The sequence below is a fragment of the Schistocerca serialis genome, chromosome 4, assembly GCF_023864345.2.
Source record: "Schistocerca serialis cubense isolate TAMUIC-IGC-003099 chromosome 4, iqSchSeri2.2, whole genome shotgun sequence".
Classification (NCBI taxonomy): domain Eukaryota; kingdom Metazoa; phylum Arthropoda; class Insecta; order Orthoptera; family Acrididae; genus Schistocerca; species Schistocerca serialis.
In genome coordinates this window covers 948523448-948542225 of record NC_064641.1, presented here as the reverse complement: position 1 = coordinate 948542225, position 18778 = coordinate 948523448, and the positions used below count along the sequence as shown (strand labels likewise).

Genomic DNA, 18778 nt, shown 5'->3' with positions numbered 1-18778 from the left:
GTGGATGGCTCCCTGGAGCCGCCGCTCAGCAACAACAGTACTGGAGCAGCAGTACGAAATGCAGAAGTCGTCTGCATACATAGAAGGTGAGACGGAGGGCCCGACAGCTGCTGCTAGACCGTTAATGACTACTAAAAAATAGAGAGAAACTCGATACAGAGCTCTGCGGGACTCCATTCTCCTGGATATGGATGGAATCGCCAACTTGGAAACATAAAGTACGAAGGAACAGGAAGTTTTGGATAAAATCGAAAGTGGTCCCCAGAGATCATACTCATACAATGTGGCAAGGGTATGATGCCGCCAAGTCGTGTCGTATGCTTTACGTAAGTCAAAAAAGACGGCAATTAGGTGTTCTCGTCTGGACAAGGCTGTTTGGATGGCAGAATCGATGGACAGAAGATTATCAGTGGTAGAGAGACCCTGGCGGAAGCCGCCCTTGACACGGAGCCAGCAAGCCAAGTGACTCCAGGACCCAACCCAACCGCCGACATTCCGTACGTTCCAGCAGCTTACAAAGAATGTTGGTGAGGCTGATGGGCCGATAGCTATCCACATCAAGCGGGTTTTTACCGCACCGGAATGTTGGTGCTCTCCCGCCACTGCGATGGAAAGATGCCATCGCACCACAGCCGGTTGGAGATGACGAGTTGTCGCTTGTAGTCAAATGAGAGATGTTTAATCATCTGGCTGTGGATGTTATCAGGCCCAGGAGCTGTGTTGGGGCAATGTTCAAGGGCGCTGAGGAGCTCCCACTCTGTAAATGGGGCTTTATACGATTCACTGCAGCATGTAGTGAATGAGAAGAAATTCCCTTCCAGCCACCGTTCGACTGTGTGAAAGGCTGGTGGTTAATTCTTCGATGCAGAGCCGCGAGCAAAGCGCTCGGCAAATGCGTTTGCATCTGTAGGTAACTCGCCATTTATGGTAACACCAGGGACAGCAGTTGGGGCCTGGTACCTGAAAAGATATTTGATCTTTGCCAGACTTCGGAAGGTGACATGTGGCACCCAATGTTGGAGACGTATCTCTCCCAACACTCCTTCTTCCGTTGTTTGATAAGGTAGCAAACACGGGCACCGAGCCATTTAAAAGCTATGAGGTGCTCCAAGGAAGGGTGCTGCTTATGCCGCTGTAGAGCTCGCCGATGCTTCTTAATTGATTCAGTGACTTTCGGTGACCACCAAGGGACTGCCTTACGCCTCAGGCACCCTAAAGAGCGAGGGATCGCATTTTCTGTCACAGAAACAGGTCTGCTAGTCACCTGCTCAACCATCACATCGATGTTACCGCGTGGGAGAGATTCAGCGGTGACAGCAGAGGTGAAAGTTCCCAAGTCTGCCTTGTTCGAAGCCCACCTGGGCAGGCGTCCGTGTGCCTGACACTGGGGCAGAGACAGTAAGATGGGGAAGTGGTCACTACCGCACAGGTCGTCATGTACTCTCCAGTGGATAGATGAGAGAATTCCTGGGCTGCAAATTGATAAATCAATGGCCGAGTAGTTTCGACATCTTTCGCTTGGCCAGTAAGCATGGTACCACCCAACAAGGGGTTATGGGCATTATAATGTCCCAGAAGTAGGAAAGGTCTAGGGAGTTGATCAATCAGTGCAGCTAATACATTCAAGGGTACTGCACCATCTGGAGGAGGATACACACTGCAGACAGTTATTTCCTCTGTCGTCCTCATTCTGACAGCCACAGCTTCAAGAGGGGTTTGAAGGGGCACATGTTCACTAAATACCGAGTTTAGGACATAAACGCATACTCCACCTGACACTCGATTATTCTCGCTACGGTTCCTGTAATCTCCCTTATAGCTGTGGAGGGCAGTGGTCCGCATTGCTGGGAACCAGATTTCCTGGAGGGCAATGCAGATATCAGGTGTGAAGCTTAACAGTTGCCCTAGCTCGGCCAAGCAGTGCAAAAAACTGCCGCAATTCCGCTGGAGGATGACATCGTGAGACCGGGTAGGCATGGAACATTCAATATGGCAGTTTACGCCTGAGAGTCACCTGCTGCCATCGATTTATTGACTGAGCAGCCTATTTCCATTGTATCTGAGGCTCTGGCGAGATCTAGGTCCTCAGCAGACGCCAAAATGTCCACCCCATCCTCAGCCGCAGAGCTTGTAGTTAGCGCTGGTGTGGGTGCCACCGCAATTTCCTTGGTCTTAGTGGTTATCTTTTTGGATTTCTCTCGCTGCTCCTTGGGTTTTCCTGGCTGGGAGGACTTCACTGGCTCAGTCTCTGGGACTGAGGATGAGTGTGAAGCCGTACAACCAGCTGCTTTTGGGGTCTTCAGTCACTGACGGGTGTCGTGTTTCCCACTGTGAAGGGAGTGACCCAAGGGACCCCTTCCTAGTGAGAAAAGCCGAAGGAGACTTACACTTCTCTGGCTTCGGACATATGTCCCCGATGGTTGGTGGGGGGGGGGGGGGGGGTGTTGCTCCTGAATTAGGTGGTGCAGGAGCAATGGGGAGGGAAATGCGCCCCCACCATCAAGGGGGCAAGTGTAGTCTTCCGGCTCTGAGAGGTGCCCTGGGTTGGCGGAGCTAATGGTGCCATAACTGTTGTAGTGGTGGCGTAAGACTATGTCATACGCACAGGATGCAGGCGTTAAATTTTTCTCTTAGCGTCATTGTAGTTCAGTGTGTCAAGTGTCTTGTACTCCACGATTTTCCTTCTTTCTGGAGAATCCTGCAGTCAGGCAAGCAAGGAGAATGGTGCTCTCCACAGTTGACACAGATGGGAGGTGGGGCACATGGTGTATTGGAATGTGATGGGCGTCCGCAATCTCGGCATGTGATGCTAGAAGTACAGCGGGAAGACATGGGGCCAAACATCCAGCATGAGATGGACACCTCGCCGATCTAAATTGGCGCGGACTGCAAAAGAAGGTCTCTGTGAAATATGATACCCTGGACCATATTTAAGTGCTTATGGGGCATGATGGTTACAGAAACAGCCCCCAGCTTGTCACAAGCGAGTAACTCCCGTGACTGGGCAGAGGATGCTGTTGTGATCAAGACTGACCGAGATCTCATTTTGGACAAGTCCTCCACCTCCCCGAACTTGTCCTCTAAGTGCTCAACAAAAAACAGGCTTCATCGTCATGAAAGATTCCCCATCAGCTCTCGAACATACAAGGTACCGGGGCGAATAAGATCCGCTGCCATCTTTAGCCTGACGTTCCTCCCATGGTGTGGCCAGGGAGGGGACCGATTTAGGGTCATGCTTCTGTGCAAGAGATGATGGACTACGCTTCTTCATTGCGTGTCATCCGTCCTGATGCCACCCACTCCGAACAGGGGCCCTCCCTACGGGTGCCACCCAGCCGCAGCAAAGGCCACCTGGCAGTATGGCCATTGCCGGGAGTCCTGATGCCCCAGGGGGAAGGGCATCTACCCCTTGGCACACGTGGTGAGTAAACGGCACAGGCATCAACAGAGCAATCCCCATGTGGTCTGGGGGCTGCAATCGACAGCGTACATGGCAGCCCCACCACAACGTACTGGCTACCGTGCTGGATATCAGGTGCAAATAAGGCCACGGTCATCGTCAACACAGAAATCGACACTGCGTAGTGCATGGTGGAAAACGCACCAAGGATGGTGTCGGGAAAATTTTGAAGAATGGAGGTCAAACCCTACAGAGGACCATCACATAAAGGGCAAAACATGTGAAACTCCTTTTAATTGCCTCCTACAACAGGCAGGAATACCTCGGGCCTATTCTAACCCCCGGACCTGCAGGGGGGCACTTCCTTGTCTGCAGCTAAACAGAAAATTGCGTAGCGCATTGTAGATTTTGCATAAGAGTCATTATGGGTATCAGTAACAAACAGACACAGTTAAGGCTGTGAAGTTCGACTGCGCAGGCCTGTATGACTGGTTTGGTTTCTTGTAGCATCTGTAGAATGCAACTCATGCCGCTACAACGTGTTTGTCTGCGATGGTAGACTGACAATACACTGCACATGTAACTAAAGGTAAGAGCTGACAGTTCTTGTAAAGGGCTAGTTGACACAGTAACTGATACACCTTAGGTGGAATCCATGAGAGGAATAAGTCTTTGCACAAATTCGTCTGCCACACAAAAGGCAACAAATGCTGTCCGAGTCTTTCTTCGTAAGCTTCGCAATTCTCATGGAGGAAAAGTGGGTGGATAGACTGGAGGAACGGTATTCTGTCTGATAGTGGAAGCTGCCGAAGACGTCAATGCTGAAGTAAGTTGTTCAGTCTTTAATGACTAAACCTGATGAAACAGCACTGAAACACCGCACACGCGGAAACAGTTCAAAACTTGGCGCCAATCGTGTAGTAACTAAGTAATATACAAAACCGGTCCAAGTAACACAAATATGGCTTTATTCATAAACCTCAGAACAGTAACACAAATAAGCCTCTCGTGACTCCACATGTTTCAAGACAAAAGAACGATACAGAAGGTGCAATATAAGTGATACACAGAACAACTGACAGAGACAGTACCAACTGAACAAACATACTGGGAGGGAGTCAGCGCTGGTCCGCCAGTCTATAGGTGTGAGTCGCTGATATAGGTGGCAGTACACACGTGCAGTGACACGACACTTGGTGTACGCACACTGACACACACTAGTAGCAGGATACAGCATCCACCCTACACGAAAGGTCCAGAAATATGCGCCTGAGACCACTGTCGAATCACACAAGTCTCAGGTGTATGCCATCTTCTCAGCTCCAAACCAATGTCTCAATGAATTTGGGTACACTGCTCCGAATAATGAGTCAGTTTGCATCCCAATCTAAAGCTACAAAGGATGGCCTCACAACACAGGAGTGCACGCAGAATAAAAATGGTGTCATTAATGCAGCACTGTAGGTAACGCTACTGAACACTTAAAATAATAATAATAATAATAATAATCTGCTGTGTGATTCACTGAGCAGTACTACACTACTCAGAATAAGTATGTGACACACAAACACACACACACACACACACTGTGTAAATTATACATTACTCACTGTAAAGGAACTGTAGGAAATATATTTCTGATGGCTGTTGTCAGCGCTTTTATCATAGAGTCAACATCATGGCTGACTGAATCATCAGCAGTCAAAAAGGAGTACTGCTTATCACCAACAGTGAGGCACAACTGCAAAAATAATCACAGTGTTACTAAGTCAAGATTCACTGTCTGCTATATGGAAATTTCATCATGCTGTAAGGAGGGGAAGAACATCAGAAGTATTGTCGTATGATACACACAAGCAATTTTGTTCAACAAACAAACAAAATTTTTATGGTCATGAAGTAACCACAATTACACAACAAGGTTATAGTTTACATTACAAATCTGTTTCACACTTTTTCATACAAAATTCATTCCCAGACTAAAGCCTCAACTGGTAAACTGACTGTATTGGATGCATTGTACCACTATATGTTTGCAATCACCTGGAAATCAAATTTGAAGTCAAAAAATTGCGTAATTTACTATTCAGTCACCACAAGAACAGTGTTCAACGGAGTATCATATAATACAATTCAACATTTATTACAAACAGAATGATGCAATATAATAAGTTATAGGAACTGAAAAGAGAAACAATATTTACACTGTTATTTTAAACGGCAGAATACATAAATAAAACCAAGTACATACCTGATTTGATTTCTTGCTTTCAACAGCTTGTATTTCTAGGTAATGGAAGTGTGATTCAATCTGTTAAAAAGAAAAGCAATGAATTAAAACTTGTTAAGTACATGGGATAGAGATTTTTTAACTCCCTCCTTGCGTTTATGCCTTTCTTTTTAGTTGCACATAACACACTATCAGTGGAAAAAGAGAAGATGGGACAGTGAAGTGGAAAGGGAAAAGGAAAATAAATTAGCTTATCATTATTTTAAACAACAGGTTATTATTTTATAGTTTATTTTGAGTATGGCACGAACAGTAGGTGAGAACTGATTACTGCACTTGTATTCAGTAAACATGAACAATGGTAATAAATGTGGATGCAATACACGCAGAATTTGACATGTGCTACGAATGTCTGCAATTAAAGAGTTCTTTAGAGTGAGAGTCTATTTTCTCTGTCTCTGTCCTTGTCCTCACATATCTTTAACTATTTGAATATCTCGATTACGGAAAGACCTGCTGATACAATTGCTTTATTCCACAACCAGTTTTGGTCCACAGACCGCCATCAGGTTGTTGTTGCTGCTGCTGCTGCTGCGGTCATCATTCCAAAGACTGGTTTGATGCAGCTCTCTAAGCTACTATATGCTGTGCACGTCTCTTCATCTCCGAGTAACTACGGCAACCTACATGCTTCTGAATCTGCTTACTGCATTCTACGATTTTTATCTCCCCCCCCCCCCCCCCCCCTCCACATACTTCCCTCCAGCACTAAATTGGTGATCCCTTCCTCTAGTCAGATGGTGCCACAAGTTAAGTGATTTACCACCTAATCTTCAGCATTCTTCTGTAGTACCACATTTCAAAAGCACCTATTCTTTGCTTTTCTAAATTGTTTATCATCCATGTTTCACTTCCGTATATGGCTACACTCCAGACAAGTACTTCCACAAAAGTCTTCTTAAAACTTAAATCTATAATTGATGTTAACAAATTCATCTTTTTGAGAAATGCTTTTCTTGCCATTGCCGCTCTACATTTTACATTCTCTCTACTTCAGGCATCATCAGTTATTTTGCTGCCCAAATAAAAAAGCTCACCTACTACTTTAAGTATCTCGTTTCCTAATCTAATCCCTCAGCATCAACAAATTCATTTCAACAACATTCCACTATCCTTGTTTTGCTTTTGTTGATGTGCATCTTGTATCCTCCTTTCAAGACATTGTTCATTCTGTTCAACTGCTCTTCCAAGCCCTTTGCTGACTGACATAATTCCAACGTCATTTGCAAACCTCAATAGCTTTTATTTATTCTCTCCGGGCTCTAATTCTTATTACAAATTTTTCTTTTGTTTCCTTTACTGCTTGCTCAATGTACATACTGAATAACTTAGGGGATAGGCTACAACTCTGTCTCACTCCCTTCTCAACCACTGCTTCTCTTTCATGCTTCTCGAGCCTTATGACAGCCATCTGATTCCTACACAAGCTGTAAATAGCCTTTCACTCCCTGTATTTTATCCCTGCTACCCTCAAAATTTCAAAGAGAGTATTCCAATCAACATTGTCAAAAGCTTTCTCAGATGCTAGAAATGTTATAAAGGTAGATTTGCCTTTCCTTAACCTATCTCCTACAATAAGTCGTAGAATCAGTATTGCCTCTCATGTTCCTCCATTTTTCTGGAATCCAAACCGATCTTCCGCTAGGTCGACTTCTACCAGTTTTTCGATTCCCCTGTCACGACATGCTTTCTTTGGAATTGGAATTATTATATTCTTTTTGAAATTCGACGGTATTTCGCTTGTTTAATATATTCTGTTCATCAGATGATGAAAAAGTTTTGTCATGGCTGCCTCTCCCAAGGCTATCAGTAGTTCTAACGAAATGTCACGTACTTCTGGGACCTTGTTTTGACTTAGTTCTTTCAGTGCTCTGTCAAATTCTTCTTGCATTATCACATGTCTTACAGTTTAAAATCTGGTTCCAAAATCTGTGTCTTACCATCATATAACCATTCTGAAATCTTCTGGAGTGTCCAGGTCTCTTCCACTTATACAGCCTTCATTCTCTGTTCTTACACAAAGTGTTAGCGATGATTAAATTATGCTCTGTGCAGAATTCTACAAGACAGCTTCCTCTTTCGCTCCTTCACCCCCCACCCCCCCAGTCTTCCTTTTCCTACTATCGAATTTCAGTCCCCCATCACTATTAAATTTTGTCACCTTAAATATCTGAATAATTTATTTTATCTCCTCATACATTTCTCTCATCTCCTCATACATTTCTCTCATCTCCTCATACATTTCTCTCATCTCCTCATACATTTCTCTCATCTCCTCATACATTTCTCTCATCTCCTCATACATTTCTCTCATCTCCTCATACATTTCTCTCATCTCCTCATACATTTCTCTCATCTCCTCATACATTTCTCTCATCTCCTCATACATTTCTCTTATCTCCTCGCCATCTGCAGAGCTAGTTGGCATATAAACTTTTACTACTGTTGTTGGTGTGGGCTCTGTATCTATTTTGGCTACAATAATGTGTTCACTATGCTGTTCATAGTAGCTTACCCACACTCCTATTTTCGTATTCATTATTGACCCTACACCTGCATTACACCTATTTGATTTTGCATTTGTAATCCTACTCTCATCTACCCAGAAGTCGTGTTCCTCCTACCACCGAACTACGCAATTCCCACTATATCTAACCATAACCTATCCATTTCCTTTTTCAGTTGTATAATCTACCTGCACGATTAAGGGATCGGACATTGCACACCGCAATCCGTAGAACACGAGTTTTGTTTTTCCTAGTAACGAAATTCTCCTGAGCAGTCCCCACCTGGAGATCCGAATAGGGGACTATTTTACCCCTGGAATATTTTATCCATGAGGATGATATCATCATTTAATTATAAAGTACAGCTTTCAACCGATCGTAGTATCAGCACAGAAAGGCCGTTTTGGTTGATGTTAGAAGGCTACATCAGTCAACTACAGAAAAGTTTGCTGTCCCTCTTCAGGAACCGCCTGTGTGTCTGGCCTCACAACAGATACCCCTCCATTGTGTTTGCATGTACAGTGCTGCTATCTGCATTGCTGAGGCAAGCAAGCCGCCTCACCAATGTCAACGTCCATGTTCGTAAAAGCATTTATATCATCATCCAAGATGTTACAAAATCATTGGCATCAGATAAAATAAAATCCATGAACTCCTGACTTTGGTCACACAGTATTATACATTACATCAGAAATAAACTGTCCAGAAAGTGAATTTATGCTGTATCAGCAGCCAGCATAAGTGCTAGCAACAGGCGTTAGTAACATACAAATAGGAATGTATACCATATCAAAGGAAAATTCCACTGGGAAACCCAACAAATTCTATGACACTCTGCAAGCACTTCGCTACCTAAGTAGTTGCTTCCTCCGTGAAGTGCACACCTTACCTATGAAGAGGAAGCTTACAATTTACCACTCAATAATGTGGGTCCAGAAATCAGCAGCTAAGACAGTCACAGAATTGACGAAGCCTCTGGTTGCAACACTCCACTCGTCTCTACACCAAATGACCCCAACCAGTTCTGGGTACAAAGCTGGAAGTTGTAAGCTCCTCTTGCACCCCATAACTGAGGCCAGCAGTCTTCACCAATTCCTCCAACTGTCGATACGAACTGAGGATGGCCTCAAAGAACCTGAATGACAGGCAGCACTGCTTCTGACATGAGCCACAACTTTAAGATGACTACATCTTGCATCCTCGCTAACTACAGGCAGGGCTGCCTCCGCAACTCAAATCAGCAACATCCCACGCAAAATACATTAATAACGCACTCCTATAACAACATCTGACGAAGTATCTAATGATAACATTTTTACAGTGGCTGGAAATCAGAACATAGAACGGGAAGTAAAATCATGCGCTCTTCAGAAAAACAGAGTGCAAAGGTTCGAGAGAAACTAGATGGGGGTATATCGCTGGCAACATATACCGCCAGTTAAAGGAGTCCTCCTTCCACAAGGAAGGTGAGGCCTGGCAGTTAAAGACCCAAGAGGTTTCCAGCCAAGTTCTCGTCAATTTCATGCCAGAGTCTTCCAATACATAGGCAGCTACTGATGGTTGAGTGTCTAAGGGTCTTTCTAGCTTTAGCTGTTGATTTTGTTGGACAGTTATATTTACTTTGCAAACCACTGTGAAATGGGTGGCACCCTTACACCACATGACAGGGTTCCTTCCCTTTCCATTCACATATGGATCTCTGAAAGAATGACAACTTAAATGCCTCTGTGTGAGTTGTAATTTGTCTAACCTTGTCCTTGTGGTCTGTATGAGAGTGATGCATAGGTGTAGGCTGGTTTAAAGATTACTGGCAACAAACTACGAGATCATTAGTCCCTCCTACTTGGAACATGCAAGTCAACAAAACTACAGACCGAAGAAGGGACAGTGCGTCAAACCCAAAGAAAGAAAACCCCCCAAGGTCTATCAAAGGTCAACAAAGCCTAGTGAAAGCAACAAGGAAGAAGGAAAGGGGGAAAGGAAGAAAGGGGGGGCGGGATACCGTGCCAATGGAGCAGCCAGAGGCCCTCAAGACAGAAACTGTGTTGGGGGATATGCCCCCACCACTTATGAGAGGCACCACACCCAATCGAATAGTACACAGTAAAGACTTGGACAGTGTGAGAGAAGCACAAAAAATCAGAGGAAGAGCACCAAGTCATACAGAACACATGAGAAAGGAAAGAACAGCAGAAGAATGGGTAGGGTGAGGACTGTGGCAGACCACCAAGCCTCTTAGAGAGGCTGATAGTAACCTGCTTCACTGATAAACCATAAAACCAGGTCAGCCACTAATGTATCGTCTGATTACAGCAGGGGCAGTGAGCCAGGAAGATAATCCTCAATGGAGGAGATGACCATGAGTCAGCCAAGTGTGGCTGATGTGGAGCCAGCAAAGGACGATTGAGACCTTGAGATACATTAACATGGAGGACCTCCACCAACGTGTGGTCTATTTTATCACCCACCGTTTATTCAGCAAAGTCAGAGCATGACATTCCATACTCCAGATCCTTACAACTTGATGGCACTATACTGATTGTCTTAAGGTCTGGTGCTGAAATACCGCTCTCAAGAGGTGGCTTGCCAGTAGCTAATTTGGCCAGCCTGTCAGCGAGTACATTCTCTGGGATCCCAATATGCCCCTGGGGTCCAGACAAAGCCCACATTGTTTGAGGGCAAAAAGGGAATCCTCGATAGTCAGGACAAAGGGATGGTGACGGTAACACCGATCGACAGCTTGTAAACAGCTCAAGGATTCGCTACTAATGAGGAAGGGCTCACTGGTGCAGGAACAGATATGCTCAGGAGCCTGAGAGATAGCTACCAACTTTGCAGTGAAGAGACGGGAGCCTTCCGGCAAGGAGCAGAGTTCATTACATCAGACATCAATGCAAGAAAAGCCAGCGTGTCCAGCAACCACCAAGCCATCAGTATAAATTACTTCTGAATCCAAAAATGTGCGGAGAATGGAAAAGAGAGCAGAGTCCTCTGGCCTCGTGATAGGTCACGACAGACCTGTCGACAGGTGATGCACCATACAGTTGTATGTGAACAGGCCCAGGAAAGAGGCGGAAGACGGGAGAGCTGGAGTATAAAATGGGACTGGATGCGAACGGCAATTGTAAACTCAGACCTGAGCTGCCATTACAGGAAGCAGATCAGCTGGAAAGAAGAGATGGAAGTTTGAATGCATAATGCGTAAGTGACTCAACAGTGCTTTGAGCAGAACCTGCAATGGTGGAAGCCCTGCCTCTGCTAGGAGCCTGACCACGAGGTTAGTCCGAAAAGTGCTAGTTGCCAGGTCTGCCCCACAACAGTGTATCAGGTCCAGCTCCTGTAACAAAGAAGGTGACGCTGAGCTGTACGCAAGACTCTCGTAATCTAGATGAGGCTGGACCAATACTTTGCACATCCGCAAGAAAATACATCTGTTCACACCCCAAATGGTACTGCTGAGGCACCAAAGAGCATTGAGATGTGACCAACAAGTCTGCTTTAGTTGACGAAGATGGGGGACCCGTATCAACTGGGCATCAAAGACCAAGCCTAAAAACGATGAGAGTCCACCACATTGAGAGGCTGGCCATCAAGGTACAGATCCACATGGGGTTGCACTGTACGGCGCCAACAGAAATGTGTAACGCAGGTCTTGGCAACTGGAAGCCGTGAGCAAGAGCCCATGACTGCATGCATTCTATGTATTGCTCCCTGCACATTGCATTCAGCAATACCCACAGTGGACAAACAAAAATAAATGCGAAAGTCATCAACATACAAAGAGCGAGGGGGAAAACCCAAAACACGAAGAGAGAGACTCAAAAACAGAACCCGATGGAACCTCATTCTCCTGCAGATGAGGGTGCTATGGGAAGTACCAACCTGTACCTGAAAAATGTGACACGAAAGAAAATTCTGGATAAAAACCGAGAGCGGGCCACGGAGGCCTCACTCATTTAAGGTGGCAAAGGATGTGGTGGCGCAATGTAGCATCGTAAGCTACATGCAGACCGAGAAGGCTTCAACAATGTGTTGACAATGGGAAAAATTCATTCAGATAGCAGACTTTAGGAGGATCAGGAGATTAGTGTTTAATGTCCTGTGGCCAAAGAGGCCATTAGAGATGGAGTGAAAGTTTGGATTAGGGAATGATAGGCAAGGAAATCAGCTATGCCCTTTCGAAGTAACCATTCCAGCATTTGCCTGAAGCAACTTCGAGAAATCATGGAAAACATAAATCCAGATTGCTGGATACGGGTTTGAACCATCGACCTCCTGAACGTGAGTCCAGTGTGTTACCCATTGCGCCATCTCACTTGGTAGCATACTCCACGTGGACTAAATAATCTGTCATCAAATGGCCTTGGCAAAACCACCTGCATTGAAGTCAGAAGGTCCCAGGGTTCAAGGATCCAATACAGCTTTCAACTCACCATATGTTCCAAGTAACTTGCACAGGACACTGATTAAATTGATCAGGTGATAGCTGTCCATCTGTAGATGCCGTTTACCCTACTTAAAAACTGGAATGATGACACTTTCTTGCCACTGGGAAGAGATTTCCCTCTTGCTCCAGAGACGGCTGAAAAGGTCAAGTACAAGGCATTCACTAGCCACTGATAAGTCTTTAAGAATTTGGTTGTGCATCCAGGCTTGTCCAGGAGCCATGTTGGGGCAGAGAGCAAGGTCCCTGGCGAATTCCCACTCGCTAAACAGCACATTATAAGGCTCCAGGTGATGGGGAACGAGAGATAAAGGGAGTCGTTTCAGATGGTGTTTGAGAAAACAGAACACAGGCAGACAGTGCACCAATGCTGAGGCCAGCTTGAAATGCCGAGCAAAATGTTCAGCGCTAGAGTCTGGGCTGATGAGGATAACCTCACTCAGGGAAATTCCCAGGACACCAGTAGGACAGCAACCAAAAATGTGCCTTATCTTTACCCCACCTGCAAAGACGGAGTATGCGGCCCTATGGCAGTAACGTATCGTTCCCAGAAAATCTGTTTCTGGCACTTAATTAGGTAACGGGCCTGGGCACGAAGCTGCTTAGAGGCCAGGAGGTGGTCAGAGGTGGATGTCGTTTGTAGCGTTGGAAGGCTCAGCGGCGGTCTTTAACAGTTGCAGCAATTTTGAGGTTTTATGAAGGGACAGTCTTCTGTCAGGGAAATACTGAGGAATAAGTAATTGCTAAAGCAGATGGCGAAAGATACCGTCGGTCAAACTCTGTACGGGCTCATCAACGCCATTGTGTGGTGGAACAGTTGGGTTGGTAGACACGGAAAAAGGCTCCCCATCCACATTAGTAAAGGCCCACATAGATGGGCATCCAGTCTGAAGAAAAAAGCCAAGACAATCGGAAAATGATCGCTGTCACACAAATCGTCATGAACTACCCATTGAACGGTGGGGAGGAATTCAGGTCAACAGAGGGAAAGAGAGCAATGGTCAAGGAAGTGCCACGTGCCACACTAATGTGTATGGATCACCAGTGTTGAGGAGGCAGAGATCAAGCCTTACCAGCAGGCCTTCAACAATCCTGCCCCAGTAAGTCGTCGCAGTATCACCCCAAAGAAGGTTATGGGCATTAAAATCACCAACGAGAAGGAAGGGAGGAGGGAGTTCGTCGACAGAGGGAAGAAGAGTAGGAAGAGGAGGAGGCCAGCCTGGGGGGAGCTAAAGACTACATATTGTTACCGCAGCATCTCAACACATGTGAAATGCCACTGCTTCCAGAGCAGTTTGAAGAGGAACCCAATAACTAACAATGCCCATACAGACCAAAGGACAGAGAATACCAAAGGCTCACAAAGGGACAACACGGTTCGAGCAGGAAGTTTGGAAACCAGAAGAGTCAGTGAACGAATATCCAAGAAATGAAATTCCTGGAATACAACACAAGCTACAGAGCAGGGAGAAAGAAGAGTCTGAAGTTCTAAAAGGAGACAATAGTAACCATTACAGTTCCACTGAAAGAGAGTATTCATGAGACTGATGGACATCATGCTGAGTCAGTGTCCATCATCAGTAAGGACAGAATTTAGGATCGAACCCCGATTGAGAAGAAAGGGGCGACATCCCTGGTATTTTGGGTGGCCCTCGTCATGGGACTTGCACATCTGAATGATGTTGTTGTTCTTCTCCTCCTCCTCTTCCTCCTGTGAAGGGCGAGGGGAGGTGTGGTCGGAAAGAGAGGAAGCTGCAGCAATATCAGGATCAGAAAGAGAATGAGCGGCCTTGAGGCCCACACAGTGCGGGTCCCATGTCCAACTCTAAGTAATAGGCGTTTTTTGCTAGTGGAAGCCCCATACTCGTCAGGTGCCAGAGAAGACAGTTTCTTTCTGCCACTGAGGAGAAGGAGCAGTTCCATCAAGGGAGGTGACAGGAACCACCACGGAGGAGGAAAGGCAAAGTGGACAGGTTGGAGGTAAAGAGGAAACAGCATTGTTTTAGAAAGCATGATTTGTGCGAAACTCAGCTTGCCCTTTTCTCACATGATTACCTATGGGTAAGGGCAACAGGCAGACTCCATATTTCTAGATTTCTGGAAAGCATTGGACCCTGTGTCCCATTGCAGGCTGTTAGCACAGGTACGAGGATATGGAATAAGTTCTCAGATATGTGAGTGGCTCGAAGACTACTTAAATAATAAAAGCCAGTATGTTCTCCTCGACGGCAAGTGCTCATAAGAGACATGGGCATCATCAGGAGTGTGCAGGGAAGTGTGATACGACCACTGTTGTTCTCTATATACATTAATGATTCGGCACCCGATAGGGTGGGCAGCAATCTGCAGTTGTTTGCTGACGATGCCGTGGCAGATGGTAAAGCGTCGAAGTTGAGTGACTGCAGGAAGATAGAAGACGACTTAGACAATATTTCTAGTTGGTGTCATGAATGGCAGCTAGCCCTAAATGCAGAAAAATGTAAGTTAATGCGAATGAGTAGGAGGATCAAACCTGTAATGTTCAGATACAGTATTATAAGTGTGCTGTTTGACACAGTCAAGTCATTTAAACATCCAAGAGTAACGTTGCAAAGCAATATGTGATGGAACTGAGCTGTGGCGGCTCGGGTTTGATCTATCGAACGTACCGCATATAATATTATCGCTGTGTCGCGGAGGAAAGAGAGAAGTGGCACCCCCTCGTGGGGGAAGTCGGCGAGGCACCTGTGACAGTCGAGTAGTTGGATTTTGGAGGGCGAGCAGAAACAGTGAGATAGGCAGTAGTGCGTGGAGCGTGAAGCCGTGTCTGCCAACGTCGTGTGTGGTGGCAAGAGGAAAGTTTGCCACGTTACCTGATTGTGTTTGAGCGTTTGCGGCGGACTTGGTGGGTAGAGGCGCCGATGCTGTCGGGAACATGCTGCTTCCTTGTTTATGATGGATTTTCCGTTTGCTTCTAGTGACTACATTCTCGTCTCTATGGCTCTGTGACTGATGTGATGCCATTGCGAGCACAGTTGGTTTGGATATAAGCAGCATTTTGTTCTCAGTGTCCATCGTTCTGGCGATTACTGAGTGTGCTTGCCGTTGGGGTGTATTTATTGAGCAGCGTGCTTTGGACGGTTGACCTTACTATTAGGAGTCCATTGCGTAAGGCCGCGTTTATCCTGTGAGGACTTGTTCTGCAACTTCGTTGTTGTCAGTCGCTGAATTGCTCAAATGCATTCATACTTCTCTGCTTAAGTGTTGTTGTTTTACGCTCCGCTGAATGGGAAAATGATAAAGGGCATTACTATTACTGACCTCCTTGTGTGCCACTTACTTGGTTGTGTTTTTCAGCCACGTAATTTGTGCGTTTATTGTAACGAACCGATGTCTGTTTCTGATCGTGACATTGAGTGTTAATCTTGTAATGAACACTGTTTTAGATATTCTAATCACTGTGTTGCAGGACATATCCCATTTGCGCCTCGCGCGTGGAGAGCGGAGGCGGTTTATTGGCCATGATGATGTGTTGGTAGATCCATTTCACGAGTCCACGTCAGTCACACGGAGATTTAGAAGTTGTATGTTGTGTTAAGTTAATACTCCTTATTTTAAGCGTAGTGCGCTCATGCACAGGAAGTTTATGTGGTTTTGCGCAGATTGCGCGGCATGTTTAGATGACTGAATTCAGTGTGTTAAGTGGTGTCCTCTGAGGTGCTGGAAGTAGTGGATAGACAGCTGTTTTGGACACGTTGTATATGCAAATAATTTATGTCCTTATTACGTTGGTGAGTTGCTTGCCCTTCGTGTCACAGGTGGTGCTAATTTCGCCGCCGGTCTTCGCAGAGGCTGCGGGAGGAACCGACCCACTGTGGCAAGCAGTTACGTAGTCGCGCTCGCCCACCGTAGCGGGCGTTGTTTACTAGCCCGGCGCCTTCCTGTACTTGGTGGCCGGAGCGTGTTGACTGGTTTCTTACGGCTTGCAGTCTGGGAAACCGTGCCTTTGATGTACACGTGGAAGAATTATGTTTTGCTTCCAGTACCTCAGAGTGGCTCTATGTGGGTAATGATAACGAGTTATGTTGTTGGTGGCACAGGCCGAAAGTGGTTCATTTGCTAAACAGAAGGTGTATATGCATTTCTTTTCCATAATTCTGTAAGCATGTTTAGGTGGTTTCAAGTTGTGTTAATTATGTGGGAAATTGCCTTGAACAGACATTTAATTAATTAGTAAACAACTGAATGCTATTTGTGGTTGAAGTTTGTGTTCCTAATCATTAACGATTATTTTTAGTAGTTCACTTACGCAGTTAGGCGATTTACAAGGCCTGTTGGGTTGATTCCTTTTAAACGTATTATCAATGTTATTAATAAAGAAGTGTGTTGTAAACAAAAAATAAACAGAGAATGAAGTGCCTCAAATCCCTTTGGTCCACACCTTCCGTCATTCACCCTTGGGTGGTATTAACAAACCGTGAAAGCCCATTTCAGGAACGAGCATGTGAAAACTGTGGTAGGGAAGGCGAATGATCGATTTCGGTTTACTGGAAGAATTTTAGGAAAGAGTGGTTCACCGGGCGGATTCGCGCCGGGGACCAGGCACTCCTTCCCAATCCGGAAAGCCGTGCGTTAGACTGCACGGCCAACTGGGCGGGCATGTGATAATGAATACCACACCCGCCGATGTAATGCTTGGAAAGACATCACCGACGCGGGTTGGTGTACTGTATTCGACATCACTATCGCTAGAACAACAAGAAAAATGCGAGGGTACGCTTAGGAGTGCCGATAAGGGGACATATTGTTACAGCCGTGTTGCCCGTCCTGCTTGTACACTATAGCAGGTCCAGTTGAACTGTTGCATTGCTATACTGTGCAGCTACTCCTCAGTGCGTTGAAATCACAATTCACCATGTCCAATCTATCCTTCCATTACGACTAGACACACGTAATTTTTTTTTGTTTTGTTTTTATGTGAATAGTAGTTTGATTACTTTCCAGAGACGTATGATGGGAACATAAGCCACGGTACCTTTACGTTCAAGTAGCAGATTTACGTTTCTGACTCGTTTTCGCACTGCAAAAAATCCTCCCGCCGTTACGTATTTGCCGGTGAATAAAGGATAAAATTATATTTTAAAAAATACCTAGAGTCTTTTCTGTTTATCGATTTCACCACTTCCACGAAACCTTTTGGTATTTTCGATACTTGTAAATCCAGCCAACACACAGTGGCGTCTTTTATATACAGGGTGGTCCATTGTTAGTGACCGGGCCAAATATCTCACGAAATAAGCGTCAAACGAAAAAACTAAAAAGAATAAAACTCGTCTAGCTTCAAGCGGGAAACCAGATGGCGCTATGGTTGGCTCGCTAAATGACACTGCCATGGGTCAAACGGATATCAACTGTGTTTTTTAAATAGGAACCCCATTTTTATTACATATTCGTGTAGTACGTAAAGAAATATGTATGTTTTAGTTGGACCACTTTTTTCGCTTTGTGATAGATGGCGCTGTAATAGTCACAAACATATGGCTCACAATTTTAGACGAACAGTTGGTAACAGGTAGGTTTTTTAAATTAAAAAACAGAACGTAGGTACGTTTGAACATTTTATTTCAGTTGTTCCAATGTGATACATGTACCTTTGTGAACTTATCATTTCTGAGAACGCATGCTGTTACAGCGCGACTACCTCTAAATACCACATTAATGTAATAAATGCAGAGAACCATCTGCTTCTAAACTTACTTGCATCTACTTTAAAGGATGACATGGAGCGGATGGAGTGGTCAGTTGAGATGGAGTTGTAACGAGGTGCGATTTAAAGGTAGACTAATGATGCACTAGAGAGAGACAGAGAGAGAGAGAGAGAGAGAGAGAGAGAGAGAGAGAGAAGAGAAGATGCTGCAGGTCAATTTTTCCGCTGTTCTGTCAGGGTGCAATGGTCGTGTGACATAGCGTGCGCGTTCGACTTTTATACAACCACGTGTTCTGTGGGGTCTTCGAGCAGTGTCTACTTGCGATCATTAACAGTAAACCTCTTGGTCATCAGAGGACTTCCATCTCATGTGTGATGAAACATGACACATTTCTCTGAACGAACGAAGATCTATGCGATGTTCTCCATTCCCCTATCGCATCTTGGGTAT

General features: G+C 45.3%; 1 protein-coding gene across 1 annotated transcript in view; it reads right to left on the bottom strand.

The window, feature by feature from the left end:
- Nucleotides 1-18778, bottom strand: part of LOC126473606 (F-actin-uncapping protein LRRC16A) — a 517910-nt gene that overhangs the window by 308231 nt on the left and 190901 nt on the right. Inside the window, exons 4-5 of the mRNA XM_050100768.1 lie at nt 5652-5711; nt 5011-5141 (exon numbers count right to left, since the gene is read on the bottom strand). Coding sequence (XP_049956725.1) covers nt 5011-5141; nt 5652-5711 — 191 coding nt within the window. The remainder of the gene's footprint in view (nt 1-5010; nt 5142-5651; nt 5712-18778) is intronic.